The sequence below is a fragment of the Cervus elaphus genome, chromosome 9, assembly GCF_910594005.1.
Source record: "Cervus elaphus chromosome 9, mCerEla1.1, whole genome shotgun sequence".
NCBI lineage: Eukaryota > Metazoa > Chordata > Mammalia > Artiodactyla > Cervidae > Cervus > Cervus elaphus.
In genome coordinates, this window is record NC_057823.1 from 106264630 (window position 1) to 106281152 (window position 16523).

Consider the following 16523-nt stretch of genomic DNA (forward strand, 5'->3'; position numbering starts at 1 on the left):
ACAGTTAGAAAAAATTAATCTTTTTTAAAAATGTATCCCTTGTATCAAGGACTGATCACAGCAAGGGAGCTGCTCCGCTATATAGGAAACCCCAAGCTCACTGTCTATGAATGGCTGAGCACCAGATTCCCCACAAATGTGTGCTGTGTGACAGGTGAGAGGGTGGTCATCTTTCCGGCCATGAAAAATTAATTTTTTAAAACAGAAAACCATTTTAGTACAAGTGACCATTATTAAAAGAGCCACTGTTACGGATTGTACTAAAGAGGAAGTATGACACGGGAGTAGCTAAGCTGGAATCAAGATTGCCGGGAGAAATATCAATAACCTCAGATATGCAGACGATACCACCCTTATGCATAAAGTGAAGAGGAACTCAAAAGCCTCTTGATGAAAGTGAAAGAGGAGAGTGAAAAAGTTGGCTTAAAGCTCAACATTCAGAAAACTAAGATCATGGCATCTGGTCCCGTCACCTCATGGGAAATAGATGGGGAGACAGTGGAAACAGTGTCAGACTTTATTTTTGGGGGCTCCAGAATCACTGCAGATGGTGACTGCAGCCATGAAATTAAAAGACACTTACTCCTTGGAAGGAAAGTTATGACCAACCTGAACAGCATATTAAAGCAGAGACATTACTTTGCCAACAAAGGTCTGTCTGGTCAAGGCTATGGTTTTTCCAGTGGTCATATATGGATGTGAGAGTTGGACTGTGAAGAAAGCTGAGTGCCGAAAAATTGATGCTTTTGAACTATGGTGTTGGAGAAGCTTCTTGAGAGTCCCTTGGACTGCAAGGAGATCCAACCAGTCCATCCTAAAGGAGACCAGTCCTGAGTGTTCACTGGAAGGACTGATGCTGAAGGTGAAACTCCAGTACTTTGGCCACCTCATGCAAAGAGTTGATTCACTGGAAAAGACCCTAATGCTGGGAAAGATTGAGGGCAGGAGGAGAAGGGGACGACAGAGGATGAGATGGTTGGATGGCATCACCGACTCGATGGACATGAGTTTGAGTAAACTCTGGGAGTTGGTGATGGACAGGGAGGCCTGGCGTGCTGCGATTCACGGGGTCGCAAAGAGTACACGACTGAGCGACTGAACTGAACTAAACTGAACATCACAACCAAGAGAGAGAAAGAGAGAGAGAAACACTCACAGAGAGAGAGAAACACTCAATCTACTAAAACCATGGATACAAAAAGACATTATTACCAACCTTACAAAAAAAGAATTATAACGGGGTATTATGAACAACTGTATGCCAACAAATTAGATAATCTAAACAAAACAAACTTCTAAATATATACAAACTACAAAAAACTAATTCAAGAAGAAATAGAAAATTTCAATAGACCTATAAAAAGAGAAAATGTTCAATCAGTAATCAAAAACTTCCAATGAAGAAAGGCCAAGGACCAGACGGCCCTAATAGTGATACATTTAAAGAACAAATACAAATCCTTCTTAAATGATTCCCAAAACTGGAGTATAAGGGAACTCTTGTTAACTCCATGAGGTTAGCATTACTCTGATACTAAAGTCAAAGACATCACAAGAAAACTATAGACCAATGTGTCTTATGAATTCAAATGCAAAAAATCCCTAAACAGTCTATTTGGCCCTTGAACAGCGTAGGGATTGGGATGCTGACCCTTCATGCAGTTGAAATCCAAGTGTAACTTCATAGTAGGCCCTCCCTATGTGCAATTCATCACCCACAGATTGAACCAACCAAGGATTACATAGTATCACAGTGTTTACTGTTGAAAAGAAACCTGCATGTAAGAAGACCTGCACAGTTCAAACCCATGTTGTTCAAGAGTCAACTATATCACCAAAGTAAATCAAGCAGCATATTAAAAGGATCATACACCATGGTCAAGTGGTATTTATTCCAAGAATGCAAAGATGGTTCAACAGGCAAAAATAAATCCATTTAACACACCACATTAATAGAATAAAGGTTTAAAAACTCAACCATTTCAATTAATGTAGAAAAAGCATTTGACAAAATCTAATCCCATTTCTTGACAAATATACTCAGGAAACTAGGAATGAAAGGAAACTTCCTTAATGTGATAGACGGCACGTGTAGAAATCCTGCCATTATTATTATACTTAATGGTCAAAGACTGAGTATTTTCCCCTGAGATGAGGAACAAGACAAAGATTTCTGTTGTCTCCACTTCTACACAACACTGTACTAGAGACTCTGGCCAGGGCAGTTACATAAGGAAAAGAATGAAAGGGCATTCAGATTAGAAAATTAAAATGTTCTATAGTCACAATTATCATGATCTTATATAGAAAAATTATACACAAAAAAACTTAAGAGCTAATAAGCAACTATTTCTATACACTATCAATGAACAGTTAAGAAATAAAATAAGGAAGGACTTCCCCAGTGGTGCAGTGGATAAGAATCCACCTTCCAATGCAGGAGACACGGGTTTGAACCCTGATCCAGGTAGACTCCACATGCTGAAAAGCAACTAAGCCGGTGCACCACAGCTACTCAACACTCAGTCTAGAGCCTGCGCTCTGCAACTAGAGACAGCCTGTGCAATCATAAATACATAAATACAACTGTAAAAAAGGAAAGCACTTCTATTTGCAATAGCATCGGAAAATGCTTTTTTAGTTTCCATTTCTTTATGTTGACACTTTCCATTCTTTGGGTCAATGTTATATTCTTTCATAATCTGAATGATGTTTCTTTCCATTCTGTTAACACGTCTGTAACAGTTTGAAGTTTTCATCTCCTAAGTCTAGTACCTGTGCTTACTCAGTTTTTATTAACTGTTTTGTTTCCTCTCAGTATAGGTCACTTTTTTTCTGTCTCTTTACATGTCTCATAATTTTTCATTCAAAACCAGTCATTTTAGGTAACATATTGTAGCAACTCTGGAATTTGATTTACTTCTCTGAAATCTGTTTCAACTTTAATCTCCCTGGCCTTAAATGGTAGGATCTGAAGTTTGAATGTTTGTTTGCATGTCTCTGCTCAAGTTTTAATTATTATTTGTATTTCTTTACGTGGCTTCCCTGTCTAAATTTGGGCAAAAAAATGCTCAAATACCTCAAGCCTGCCCTTCAATCTGTGCATGGGTTGGGAAGAGCATATTCAAGGCTTATTCTTAAGGTTGCTTTGGCCCTTGCTTTCTGCTAGATACTCTCAAGTCTCCCCAAGACATGTGCACAGTTTGAGTAAACCAAGGATATGTGAAGAGCTTATTATCCCTTTATGGGTCTCTCATTTCCAAGGTCCACTGGTTAAATTCCTAGCTGATCCCCACCTCATCCCAACTGGCACCACAATATGAAACTTGCAAATATGTGGGTTTTAACCATTTTCTTCCTACAAAGTTCATCACGTTTAGTTGACAGATACAGGTTGTTACTCATTGCCCCTAACTGAGTTAACCTCCTAAGACACCAAGCTGCTGGTTGTTGTTATTCAGCCACTAAGTCGTGTCTGACTCTTTGTGACCCAATGGACTGCAGCACACCAGGCTTCCCTGTCCTTCACTGGGGTTTGCTCCAATTCACATCCACTGACTCAGTGATGCCATCCGACCATTTCATCCTCTGTCGTCCCCTTCTCCCCCGCCTTCAATCTTTCCCAGCATCAGGGTCTTTTCCAAAGAGTCAGTTCTTCCCATCAGGTGGCCAAAGTATTGGAGCTAGAGCCTCAGCATCAGTCCCTCCACTGAACAATCAGGACTGATTTCCTTTAGGATTGATTGGTTGGATCTACTGCTATTAGGGGTCTCAATTCAAGAGTGGTATAGACTTCCACTCTTCTTACCTGAGCTCTAGTAGCTTTCCTAAGAATAAATACATTTCAGTTTGTTGTCTGCCTTTGGTCAATTCCCAAAACCCAAATAGTTTAGGGCAATTTTGCCCAGTTATTTACATATATACATATATGGGTATTGATATGTGTGTATATACATATACGACGTGTGTGTGTGTGTGTGTGTACTGTTTGCAGAGACCATCCACCAAACTTTTCATGCAGCCAAAGTTAGAAGTTCCTCTCTGGTAGATTTTTTTTTTATGCTTGTCCCCTCCACATTTCATAGACAAGAAAATAAAGATTTAGAGAAACTAGATCATTTGTTGAAGGTTAAAGGACTACCATGATTTTAAAGGGCTAATTTGTCCCTTAGCAAACAGAAGATGTGTGGAATATGGTCACTGGAACCAAGAAACACCTCATTTAAAATATGTGTGACTTTGGGTAGTACCTTCCTTGGATCTTAATTTGTTCTTTTGTAAAAGTAAGGTGATTGTCACAACAAACAAATAATTGACTAAATCTAGGTAGATTTTACTCAGGTGAAAGGAAATTCAATGAGTGAGTGAAGGGAAGGTAACAGCAGTACCAGCAAAGATGGATAAAAGTAAAAAAGCAAAATTGAAGCTGAAACACCAATGCATATTTAACAGATCTCTGCATATGGTTTATTGTAGGCAACCTATAAAATGGGCCTCAATGACCCCACCTCCTGGAAGTTACACCTGTGTAAGTCTCTCCTTGGGTGTATAAGCAGGATTTATTGACTCACTTTTAACGAAAAGAGTACGGCAGAAGAGACTGGGTTAAGAAAACTGCGGCTTCTTATTTTGGGTGTTCTGACTCTGCTGTTGCACGTGATCAGCCCTCTGGAGAAGCTCAAGTGGCATGGCAAGGGACTTAAACATCTGGCCAACAGCCAAGCAGGACCTGAGGCCTGCCAACACCCAGGTGAGTAAGCCTGGCTGGAAGCACTCACGCCCCAGGCGGGCAGCCCCAGCGATACCTTGATCATAGCCCCATAAGAGACCCTGGATCAGAGGGACCCAGCAAAGCCATAAAAAGATTCCCACAGAAAACATGAAGTAATAAATGTTTGTGGTCTTAAATTGCCGAACTTGTTAAACAGAAATAATTAACTAACATATGTTTTAATATACTGGCTTTTCTTACAGCCATTAAAATGCCATCTCGCCCACACCCTAACTCCTCAGAAAATAACTACCCCAGAAATTACCCCAGAAAATAATCTGCCCCATGGTGTTTTTCTTAATTCATTTAACAAACATCTGTGCACATGTACCTGGGCTTCTATGGGAGACACTAAGGTATGAGATTTGTTCACTGACTTCAAAATTATATATTCAAAGACATGTCTGAATTATCTTTGGATAAGCTGAGACTGAAGAGAAAGAGCATCTCAAAGGTTGCTTTGAAGAAAAAGAACATAAAGGACTGACCTGGACCAACATTTTTGTTAAATAAGAAAGAGGGAAAAATGACAAAGAAAAAACTGAAATGGCACTTGAATCAAGCTAGGAAGTTGCTTACGTTAACACAGTCCTGTTAGTAATGGCTTGGACATGACAGAAGTCCACACCAAGTAGGTATTCTAAGGTTGCAAAAGATAAATGCATGGATCATCTTATATTTGTTGCTCACTGTCCTAATATACAGGGGAAAATGAGTTACTCTTTTAATCCAGGTCATCTAGCCCTGCCTCCTGAAAAACCTGTATACAGATCAAGAAGAACAGTTAGAACCAGACATGGAACAAAGGACTGGTTCCAAATTGGGAAAGGTGTATGTCAAGGCTGTATATTGTCACCCTGCTTATTTAACTTATATGCAGAGTACATCATGCAAAATGCCAACTGGATGAAGCACAAGCTGGAATCAAGAGGGAGAAATACAACCTCAGATATGCAGATGACACCACCCTTATGGCAGAAAGCAAAGAGGAACTAAAGAACCTCTTGATGAAAGTGAAAGAGGAGAGTGAAAAAGTTGGCTTAAAGCTCAACATTCAGAAAACTAAGATCATGGCATCCGGTCCCATCACTTCATGATAAATAGATGGGGAAACAGTGGAAACAGTGACAAGACTTTATTTTTGGGGGTTCCAAAATCACTGCAGATGGTGACTGCAGCCATGAAATTCAAAGATGCTTGTTCCTTGGAAGAAAAGATACGACAAACCTTGACGGCACATTAAAAAGCAGAGTCATCACACTTTGCCGACAAAAGTCTGTCTAGTCAAGGCTATGGTTTTTCCAGTAGTCGTGTATGGATGTGAGAGTTGGACCATACAGCAAGTTGAGCGCCAAATAATTGATGTTTTTGAACTGTGGTTGGAGAAGACTCTTGAGAGTCCCTTGGACTGCAAGGAGATCCACCCATTCCATCCTAAAGAGATCAGTCCTGGGTGTTCATTGGAAGGACTGATGCTGAAGCTCCAGGACTCTGGCCACCTACGATGAAGAGCTGACTCATTAGAAACGACCCTGATGCCGGGAGAGACTGAGGGCAGAAGGGGACGACAGAGGATGAGATGGCTGGATGGCATCACTGACTCGATGGACAGGAGTCTGAGTAAACTCCAGGAGTTGGTGATGGACAGGGAGGCCTGGCGTGCTGCAGTCCATGTGGTCACAGAGAGTCGGACACGACTGATTGACTGAACAATAACAAGCCCTGGAAAACAGAAGAGGAAGCAAAGGACAAGCGGCTACCTTTTATAGTATGACTTGGAAGTGGTATACATTGCTTCTACTCCCACCCTATTACCTAATATTTAGTCACAGCCTCCCTTATCCATGAAAGGCTAAGAAACAGTCTCTGGTTAGGTGGCCAGGAGCCTAGCTAGAACACGGTAGGTTCTGTTACTAACAACAATATAAAGGGAACGATATCAGGAAACAGCCATGACTTCTAGTCAAGACCTGGGTTGAAAACATGCTTAATATTCCTAGATCTTTAGGGGTGGATCTGGACAATGCAACTAAACTATTAATTACCAGAAAATGTACAAGTCATATTACTGATATAATCTGAACTAACCACTACCAGGCCAATATCCAAGTATTGTCAAGCCTTGAAGATTCTACTTTTGACTAAGGCATTGCTATAAGTTATCAAAAGATACTTCAGACTAAAGAAATTTCCAGAGAACGTATTGTTGCTTAACATCTGGGCATACATATCCCACAGACCTTTAAAAATCAACCATGCCGACACCTATATTTGGCCATTTCTTTTCTCAATGAAGAGATCTTACCTGCTATCAGACATTACTACAAGAGGGAGATAAGGTTAATAAGCAAGCAGGTTGTGTGCAAGTTATAGAAAGAAAAGAAGTAAATCTGTGTAGCAATTTCATATTGACTATCTCCTCTGTGTCAGTTGAACTTCTTCTGGTCTTTTCTATTTTTTTCCTATGAATATCATATATTGCCTCTTTCTTAAATAGTCTACTCACAACAGCTTGCCAAAAGCTTGAAAGAAAAATTTACTAACTAGTCTGTTGAATAAAGCACCACTTAGAAAAACAGAGATACAAAATATATTTCTTGTATTTTTCCTCTTTTTTTTTGACCTGCACTGTGCAGCTTGCAAGGATCTGACTGAGTTCCCCGACCAGGGAGTGAACCCCGGCCCCAGCAGTGAAAGCATGGAGTCCTAACGACTGATCTCCAGGGAATTCCTGTTCTGGTATTTTTCTAACCATACAGCCAAAGGGACATCATAGATTCTAAAACTATTTCCTAATCGATAATCAAAATAATTTCTCATAGTTTAACCTTTAAAATTTAAAGCACAGCAAACCAATAAAACCCCAACTATGACTACACAGAGTGTCAGTCTATAGTCAGGTATTCACACAAGAATGTTTTATTCTAAAGCAAGTCACCAAACTCAACAAAACCTGACTCCTTTTTAAGTATTCGGGGAGGAGACACTATGAAACGATGTGTCCTCTGACACATCTCCAGGATCCTCTGAGCACTTCCTTGTGTTCCGGCACAAAATAGTCTAAGCTCATCTTGTGTCTTCCCTGTCCCAACTCTGGAATCAGTCATTTCTCCAAGGAACACTGATTCCTTTTCGCAGAGAATGGTATTTAGCAGCTAAGACAGGGACACTAAGCAGACTCACTGTTTTGGGTACAGCTGCTCAGAGCTTCTCTCAGGGCAGAGTAAGGCAAGGCACCCAAGAGCGTACATATGCAACCCGTCTCCCGACACTGCTCCTGGCTTCTCCCACCACATGGCTGCCCTGACCACGTCACCTGGGCTCCAAACTGGCCAAGACGTGGGCAAGATTCGCTATTTCTAATTGAAGTATAGTTGATTCACAATATTAAGTTAGTTTCAGGTGTACAACATAGTGATTCCATATTTTTACAGGTTACACTACACTTGAAGTCATACAAAATAATGGCTGTGTTTCCCTGTGCTGGACATTATGTGCTTATTGCTTCAAGACTCTTGATAAGCATAAAACAGGATATTTAACCAAAGGAAAATAACTTTTTAAGAAAGTATTATTTTAATAGTAAAAACTTCCATATTTGCCTTCACGTATCTTCCCTCCCATTCCCTATCATTTATAGAACCTGATATCTTAAGCTGATAAAGAACAGCTCAAGGTTAACCCCCTTGACAGCTACTTATTACAAGGCACCAAAATTTACAGACTTCCCAAAATGAAAAGAAAACAAATCTCACCTTTTGGTAGCCTCATTTAATTAAGTTATCCAAGATTTCTAGGCATTCTCCAGCCAAAAGATATCTTGAACCTGACTTCCTAAGGACACTTCATTTCAGCACTGGCTAAGATCGTCTCTGGAGTACCTTCTAGAATTTATGTGGTATCAGAACCTTAGGTCAAAGCATTCACGAAAAGCTACATTAACTTAGTTCCTCTTACCCACTACTAATCTACATTCAAAGCTTTAAAAAGTTGTATTACTCATTTTCTTTGACTCCCATTTTCATTGCTTTTTTCATATCTGAAAAAAACAGATCAGATACATACGTGTTTTCCAAAACACATTTCTCTTATAAAACTCTTCCTTGATCACTAAAGCAACCTGTTGGTAATAAAGCTATAAAAATACAGATTTAATAACTACTGACACACTATCAGAGACGCATTCATGGTAAAGTAGTTTTCTAATGGTGGTGATGGATTTTGGACCTCTCACCTGGTTGGCTTGGAAAAGAAACAGTCTGCTGACAGAGACCAAGGTATCTAAATATATAGCACACAAAGCCTCTGAAATTTAAATATAGATTCAAAATACCCAGTTACTCAAATAGCAACTACTTAAAAATATTCCACTGCTGTCATTTGATAAAATTGTTATAGTGATTCTACTATATAAAAACCTAATTGTGATATCAGTAGGCAAGACTGCTTAAAGTTTTAAAGGCAACAGGTACCAAAGACTGAGGCTACCTTATCTGATCTAAAATAACGCATTAACCAATTCAAGATCAAACGTGATGGGCTTAATTAAGTGTTCAATACCTAAGAAAAGGATATCCCCGCAGTTGAACTTTGAAGGGGCATCCCCTGCTTATCAAATTTCTTGCATTTAAAAACAATTCAACCCCAAAGACCCAATTATAAAATTAGCCTCTGACTCATAATGGTGAGAAGTTGACTGGTGTTAAGTTTCCACCTGCCCTCCAATTAAGGAATTTCTTTCATAAAATCTGAGAGAAGGTTAATCAGGCCTTTTTACACCGATGTTGAAAAGACCTCAAGACCTGGAAACACTGAGCGGAGTTCTAGCCCAGGGTCTGCCATTCACTCTCTAAAATGCCTTGGGGTAAGCCATTTCACTTCTCCGGGCCTGCTTTTTTTCATGCATAAGGAGTAGGGAGTGACCAAATGACCTCAAAGGTCTCTTCCTGAAGTTACATAATTACAATTCCCAGTGAAGCTCACCATTTCAAGAAAGAATTCATTTTTACACAGCTCCCAGGAGGAGAAGGGGGAGACAGAGGATGAGATAGCTGGATGGGATCACCGGCTCCACGGACCTGAGTATGAGTAAAGTCCGGGAGCTGGTGATGGACAGGGAGGCCTGGCGTGCTGCAGTCGATGGGGTCGCAGAGTCGGACACGACTGAGCAACTGAACTGAACTGAATCATGCCATATTGAAATAAATACAGTATGGCATAATACTATGGGATACTACACAACAACTAAAAAGAATGAAGGAAACCATATACTAACTAACAACAAAAGACCTCCAATTCATACAGTTAATGAAAGAAATTGAAGAACATGTACATTTTGATGCCATTTGTGGAAAAGGCTGTGAAGTTTTACATAGGGCTTTCTACAATGCAGAAAACTATTCTGGACATGCAGAGTCTAATACGGTAGCTGCCAGCCACACCTGACTACTGATCTCTGAAATACAGTTATTGTGACTGAGAAGCTGAATTTTAAATTTTACTTAATTTTAACTACTTTAAATTTAAATAGTAATCAGTTCAGTCAGTTCAGCCGCTCAGTTGTGTCCGACTCTTTGGGACCCCATGGACTGCATCACGCCAGGCCTCCCTGTCCATCACCAACACCCAGAGTTTACTCAAACTCATGTCCATTGAGTCGATGATGCCATCCAACCATCTCATCCTCTGTCGTCCCCTTTGCCATCCAACCATCTCATCCTCTGTCATCCCCTTTTCCTCCTGCCTTCAATCTTTCCCAGAATCAGGGTCTTTTCCAATGAGTCAGTTCTTCGCATCAGGTGGCCACAGTTTTGGAGTTTCAGCTTCAGCATCAGTCCTTCCAATAAATATTCAGGGCTGATTTCCTTTAGAATGGATGGCTGGATCTCCTTGCTGTCCAAGGGACTCTCATATAAATAGTAGTATGTGACTGGAAACTACTGTACCCCATAATACAGGTCTAGAAAAAAAAATCTAAACTGGTAATGATAGTCAGTGACCTCTGGAGAGAAAACTAGATGGAGGGTAGGGGTGAACCAAAGCAAACTTTTGCTTTCTTTGCATTATGTGAACTTAAAGCAGGTAATACTCACTACTTACATAAAAACAAAACTGAAAAAAACCTACTGATATTGAGTTAAAAATTTGACTGAAGCAGAGTACAAAGAATTAAGTTTTTTCTCTTTTGCTTTTACCATACCTTGGAAAAACTGAACAAGTATGGTAGTTTGAGTCAACTACCCTAAAAACATCTTTAAATCATATTTCGTCACATCTTTCTCCCAAACTCTCTCCCCTCCACCTTCCCATTCTCTGTAACTGTAGTAACTTCTGGTACAAAGGACTCAGCAGTACAATTTTAGAAGCTATGGCCCATTATCAGGGGAGTTGGGCATACTTTCTAGTGGGGGTAATGGATTTCTGCCTCTGTAAGCACAACCCTCTGGTACTGTTTAAAAAAAAAAAAAATTGTCATAGCTCCCTAAGTGTTCTCTTCTTCAAGCCAAAATAGAGGCAGAAACTTTTCACCATCCAATGGCTCTACTGTGGCTCAAAACAACTCAGGATAGAAACACTCCTTAGAGACTTCCCTTATTGGCATGGTATATACTCACTCAGAGTCTCACCCCAGACTTCCTAAACACCTGGTCATTCACTCCTTCATCAATATTTACTGAGTGCTATTAAATGTCAGTCACTGCACTTAGGGGAGGAGACAGAGCAATGAACAATATTTAAGTAGAAAGAGCCTCTGCCCTCCAAAGCTTGATCCCCAAAAGTTAATTGGGTTGGTAAACACTAAAAAACTCGAATTTCAATTCATTCTAGACAGTCCAACTCATGCTAAGCTGAATACCACGGGGACCATGAAAACCACAAAGTAGCTCTATCCATGTTTCTAATACAAGTAATGGAAATCTACATAACCTGTGTAAATACTGCAACACAACAGGGGAACTCCAATGAATAATTTCCCCAAATGTTCCCTAGAACAAGTTTTCAACAGTCCCTAGCAAAAATGTGGAAAAGAACAATGTTGTAAATAAAATAAACTTATTATATTGGAACTCTCTTTATTATGAAATCATGTCCTTTCTCCTTTCTTATCTTTTTCTTTAATTTTTGTTTTTGTATTAAAATGTGCTCTACCTCATGAAATAATGATAGTTTATGTAGAAAGTGGGAGGTACCTGCTTTTTACTTTGTGTTTAAACAGTCTTACTTACCAAATAGCAAGACAGCAATCAAACCTCTATGCCAAATATTTGTTGATATTTCATTTGTCCATGTTGTCCACTAAGTTAAAAGACTCAAGAACATTCCCTCTGCCCTAAAATGCACACCCTGAACATACAGAGGCAGTAATTACTCCTTCAAAAATACACCTCTGAAAGGTAAACAACATCAGTTCAGTCGCTCAGTCATGTCCGACTCTTTGCGACCCCATGAACCGCAGCACACCAGGCCTCCCTGTCGGTCACCAACTCCCGGAGTTTACCCAAACTCTTATCCATTGAGTCAGTGATGCCATCCAACCATCTCATCCTCTTGGACATGCAGCAAAGTTAACCTTTCCCAGTTCTTTGCTATATTATTTACAAAAATATTAGTATCACAATAAAACAAATCCAAACACAGGATTACAAATGTGCAAAAAGTCCAATCAAAGTATATTGTTGAGAATAAAAATTATAATTGATGACAGCTACTTCAGTAATAATAAAAGTAGCCAAATTATTATCTAGATTTTTCTAGTTAGTCTTAAATATCATCCACAGTAATAAAGGGAGTTTGTATTTATTAAGTTCCAGAAAGCTGCAGTGTAGGGGTGAGAGAAGAGAGAAAATGAACGGAAAAAAAAACTTTTTAATACTAACTTACTACGAACTATCACATAATTATCACTAGCATTGACAAAACTGCAAATTTTACTTGGTAGCTGAAAGTGAGACAAGGTTTCCACGGGACATCTACCTCTTCCCCACTCATGTATCCCCCAACAAAAAATATACTTGTCCTTATATCTGGTAATCTGTCTGCTTTACCTAAGAAAAGAGAACAGCATAAATAAAAGGGTTTTCCAGTCAGACAGGCCTAAACTCCGCAGACCTGTCTGTGTGTGACCTTGGGCAAGTCATTCAACCCCTTCAAGCCCCGCGTGAAGCTCCATACGCACACACACCACGTCGGCCTGACTTAGGACTGTAGGCACGAGGCGCTGATACATCGGTTTCTTCTTGTGTAAGGATGTTAACAATATTTCTTTCACGGCGTCAACTGAAGTATTCGGTGAGATATTATGTATATAAAGCTCTGGCACTGTTCCTGATCATCGTGGTCAAGTGTTCGATAGATAAAAGGTAACTGTTTTGACATCAGCTAGCAGTTATCAAATCTGAAAGTACTGTGAATACTTTCCAACACTAATATACAAAAGTCTACCCAGTTAGCGCAAACCGCTCAAGGGATTAAAACACACACACACACACACTTCACAGAAAACCTACAGTTTCTACAACAGTGGGCTTGGGACCCTCCTAGGTGAACCCGGGATTACGCGCAGCAGACCTAAGCGATTAGAAGGACCTTCAGCGGACTCCAAGCCCCTGCACTTGAAATAACGGGCTGTCAGGGAGCCCCCCACCCCCCGACCCCGGGGCGTGCAGGAGAGAGGACCCCCGAGAGGGCCTGGCGGGCGGGGGGCGCGCAGACTCACCTTGAGCAGGATGGAGGGCGGCAGCTGGTTGATGTCCGGGGCGTCGGGGGGCGGCTCCCGGTGGCAGTCGCACGGCGGCTCGGGGCCCTCCGGACAGTCGGCGTCGCCGCACTCGTGCTGCGGCTGCCGGGCGGCCGAGGGGGCGGCGCCCCCCGCTCGGACCGCGTCCCCGCCGGCCTCCGCGGGGGCTCCTCCCGGGGCGGCGGGGGAGCGCGGGGCGCGGAGCGGCGGCGGGGGGTGCTGCTCGGGGCCGCCGCCCGCAGGCCCGCCGCCGCCGCCGCCGCCGCCGCAGGCGCCCCCGCCGCAGCGGGGCTGCTTACAGGGGGTGCAGGCGGGGACCCCGGCCCCCTTCCGCTTGCACACCATCTCGGGGGGCGCGGGGGGCTCGGCCGGCGGCGCCCGGAAGGGCCGCGAGGCGGCGGGCGGCGCGGGCGGGCGCACGGGCCCCGCGCGGGCCCACAGGAGGCTCCGGGCCGGCCGCTCCCGGGCGGCGGCCGCGGCCGGCCCCAGCTCCCCGCGGCCGGGGGCGGGCGGCGCAGCGGCGGCGGCGGCGGCCGAGAGCAGGAGGCGGCGCGCGGCGTCCTCGGCGGCCAGGCCCGCGCGGCGCCGCGCCGGGGGCTGTGAGGAGGCGGCCGCGCCGTAGGCCCTGAGCGGCCGCGGCGACGACAGCGGCGGCTCCTCCTCCGGGCCGGCGGGGGCGGGCGCGCCGGGGCCGTGCACGACGAGGCAGAGCATGCAGGGCCCGCGGAAGAGGCAGTCCCGGCCCCGGGGCGCCGCCGCCGCCTTGGCCGGGGCCCCGCGGGGCCACCTGAGGAGAGGCCGGCGGCGGCGGCGCCACCAGCTGCCGCAGCGGGGCCGCTTCTGGCGCGGGCGGCGGCGCGGCTCCTTCGAGAGCAGGAGGCCCATAGGGGAGGCCCCGCACAGGGGCCGGGCTGGGGCAGGCCGCGCGGGGGTCGGCCTCGGGCCCGCGGGCACACGCGGGCACACACACACGGTCACACACGCGGCGCTGGGGGGCTACATGCTCTGCCCCGGGACGCCGGGAGACCACGGCGGGGCGCGAGCTCTGGGGACGCGACGGAGGCCGGCGAGCCTGCTGACCGGGCGGCCGCTCGCAGCCTGGCCCGCCGCCTCAGTTGGTCAGGGCGGCGGCGGGGGAATCGCGGGGCGCGCCTCAGACCACTTTAACGGCGGCTCTGCCGGCAGCGGCGCGCGCGCCCGCGGCACAGCTCGGCGCGCCGGGAGCGCGCGGCCCGCTTGGGAAGGAGGCGGGGCCGCAGCGGAGGCGCGGTGGGGTTGGGGGGTGGTGGCGGGGCGGGAGCGCGCGGCCCGTTCGGGAAGAGGGCGGGGCCGCAGCGGCGCGCAGGGAGGGCGGCTCGGGGGCGCGCGGCCCGCTCGGAAAAGGGGCGGGGCCGCTCGGGAAGGGGGCGGGGCTCGGCGGCGCGCGCGGCTGCTCGCTCCCTGACGGCCGCTCTGGCGGGCCCGCCGCCGCCGATGCGGGCTGTCAGTCCCCAGCACCAGTCACCCGCGGTTTCCTGGAGCCCACGCCCCCTTCGTGGGTCCGGGAGGAGCCGCCTCTGAGCCCGCCGGCTGACGTCCGTGGGCACAGCCGCGCTGACGTCGCCAGGCGCACGTTCGGGAACCGTCATTGGCCGGGAACCGCTCGGCCCTCTCACCGCCCGACCCGGATGCCTTGGCCGCTGAGGAGACCCGGTCCCGCCAGAGGCCACCCCGGGTGCCCGGCGGGCTCTCCGCTGCGCCGGTGGGAGCGCGGCCCGGGCCGGCGAGAATGGTTCTCCCGCGAGGGACTCACCGGTGGAGCGGCTCTGCAGTGTTTTGGCGCTTGTCTGCAGACACTTGTTGGTAGTGACGGATCGCCTTTCCCTAAGTGCGTTTCAGGATGAACGTACGTATCAGGTGATTTCAGTTAAGTTGCTCAGTCGTATCCGACTCTGCACCCCCGGGGACTGCAGCATGCCAGACCTCTCTGTCCATCACCAACTCCCGGCCTTTACTCAAACTCATGTCCATGGCGTCAGTGATACCATCCAACCGTCTCATCCTGTCTCCCCCTTTTCCTTCAGTCTTTCCCAGCATCAGAGTCTTTTCCAGTGAGTCAGTTCTTCACTCAGGTGACCAAAGGATTGGAGTTTCATCTTCAACATCAGTCCTTCCAATGAACACCCAGGACTCATCTCCTTTAGGATGGACTGGCTGGATCTCCTTGCAGTCCAAGGGACTCTCAAGAGTCTTCTCCAACACCACAGTTCAAAAGCATCAATTCTTCAGCACTCAGCTTTCTTTATGGTCCAACTCACACATCTATACATGACTACTGGAAAAACCGTAGCTTTGACTAGACAGACTTGGTTGGGAAAGTGATGTCTCTGCTTTTTAATATGCTCTCTAGGTTTGTCATAGCTTTTCTTCCAAGGAGTAAGCGTCTTTTAATTTCATGGCTGCAGTCACTATCTGCAGTGATTTTGGAGCCCCCAAAAATAAAGTCTGTCATTGTTCCCACTGTTTCCCCATCTACTTGCCATGAAGTGATGGGACCAGATGCCATGATCTTAGTTTTCTGAATGTTGAGTTTTAAGCCAACTTTTTCACTTTTTCAGGTTATTTAGACACACAGATAAACACTTTCTCAACCCAATTAGTCATCCAGTGTCCCAAGCCACACAGCTATGGAAGACTCTGTCTCTGCACCCATCTCTCCATCCATCACGTACAGGACTTTTTAAAACTGATTGCTCACTGCTTGCTCAGAGATAAAGGGCTCTAGGTGGACTTTGGAGACTCAGCTTTCCTCAGAAAACGAGGAAATAGTCTTTGCAGACTGCCCTTTTGAAGACTTGACTGTAATGAGACCAGAGACATAAAGCTCTAACTAGGAGTAGTACCTGGTGTTGAAAGAAAGTTAGTTTTCACAAGGGAGAAATTGGGAGCGGCTTTCACAAGGACTTGGACATGCTGGTGGGAATGAGCCAGTATAAAGGAAGAGGTAGGGAAATAAAAGATAATACAACAAGGCCC

The 16523-nt window shown here is 45.2% G+C and overlaps 1 protein-coding gene across 1 annotated transcript in view; it reads right to left on the reverse strand.

Moving 5' to 3' along the window:
- The window catches only part of FBXL17 (F-box and leucine rich repeat protein 17), a 498904-nt gene extending 484213 nt beyond the window's left edge, over window positions 1–14691 (reverse strand). Inside the window, exon 1 of the mRNA XM_043913747.1 lies at window positions 13488–14691. Coding sequence (XP_043769682.1) covers window positions 13488–14393 — 906 coding nt within the window. The 5' untranslated portion in view covers window positions 14394–14691. The remainder of the gene's footprint in view (window positions 1–13487) is intronic.
- Window positions 14692–16523: the final 1832 nt, after the last annotated feature.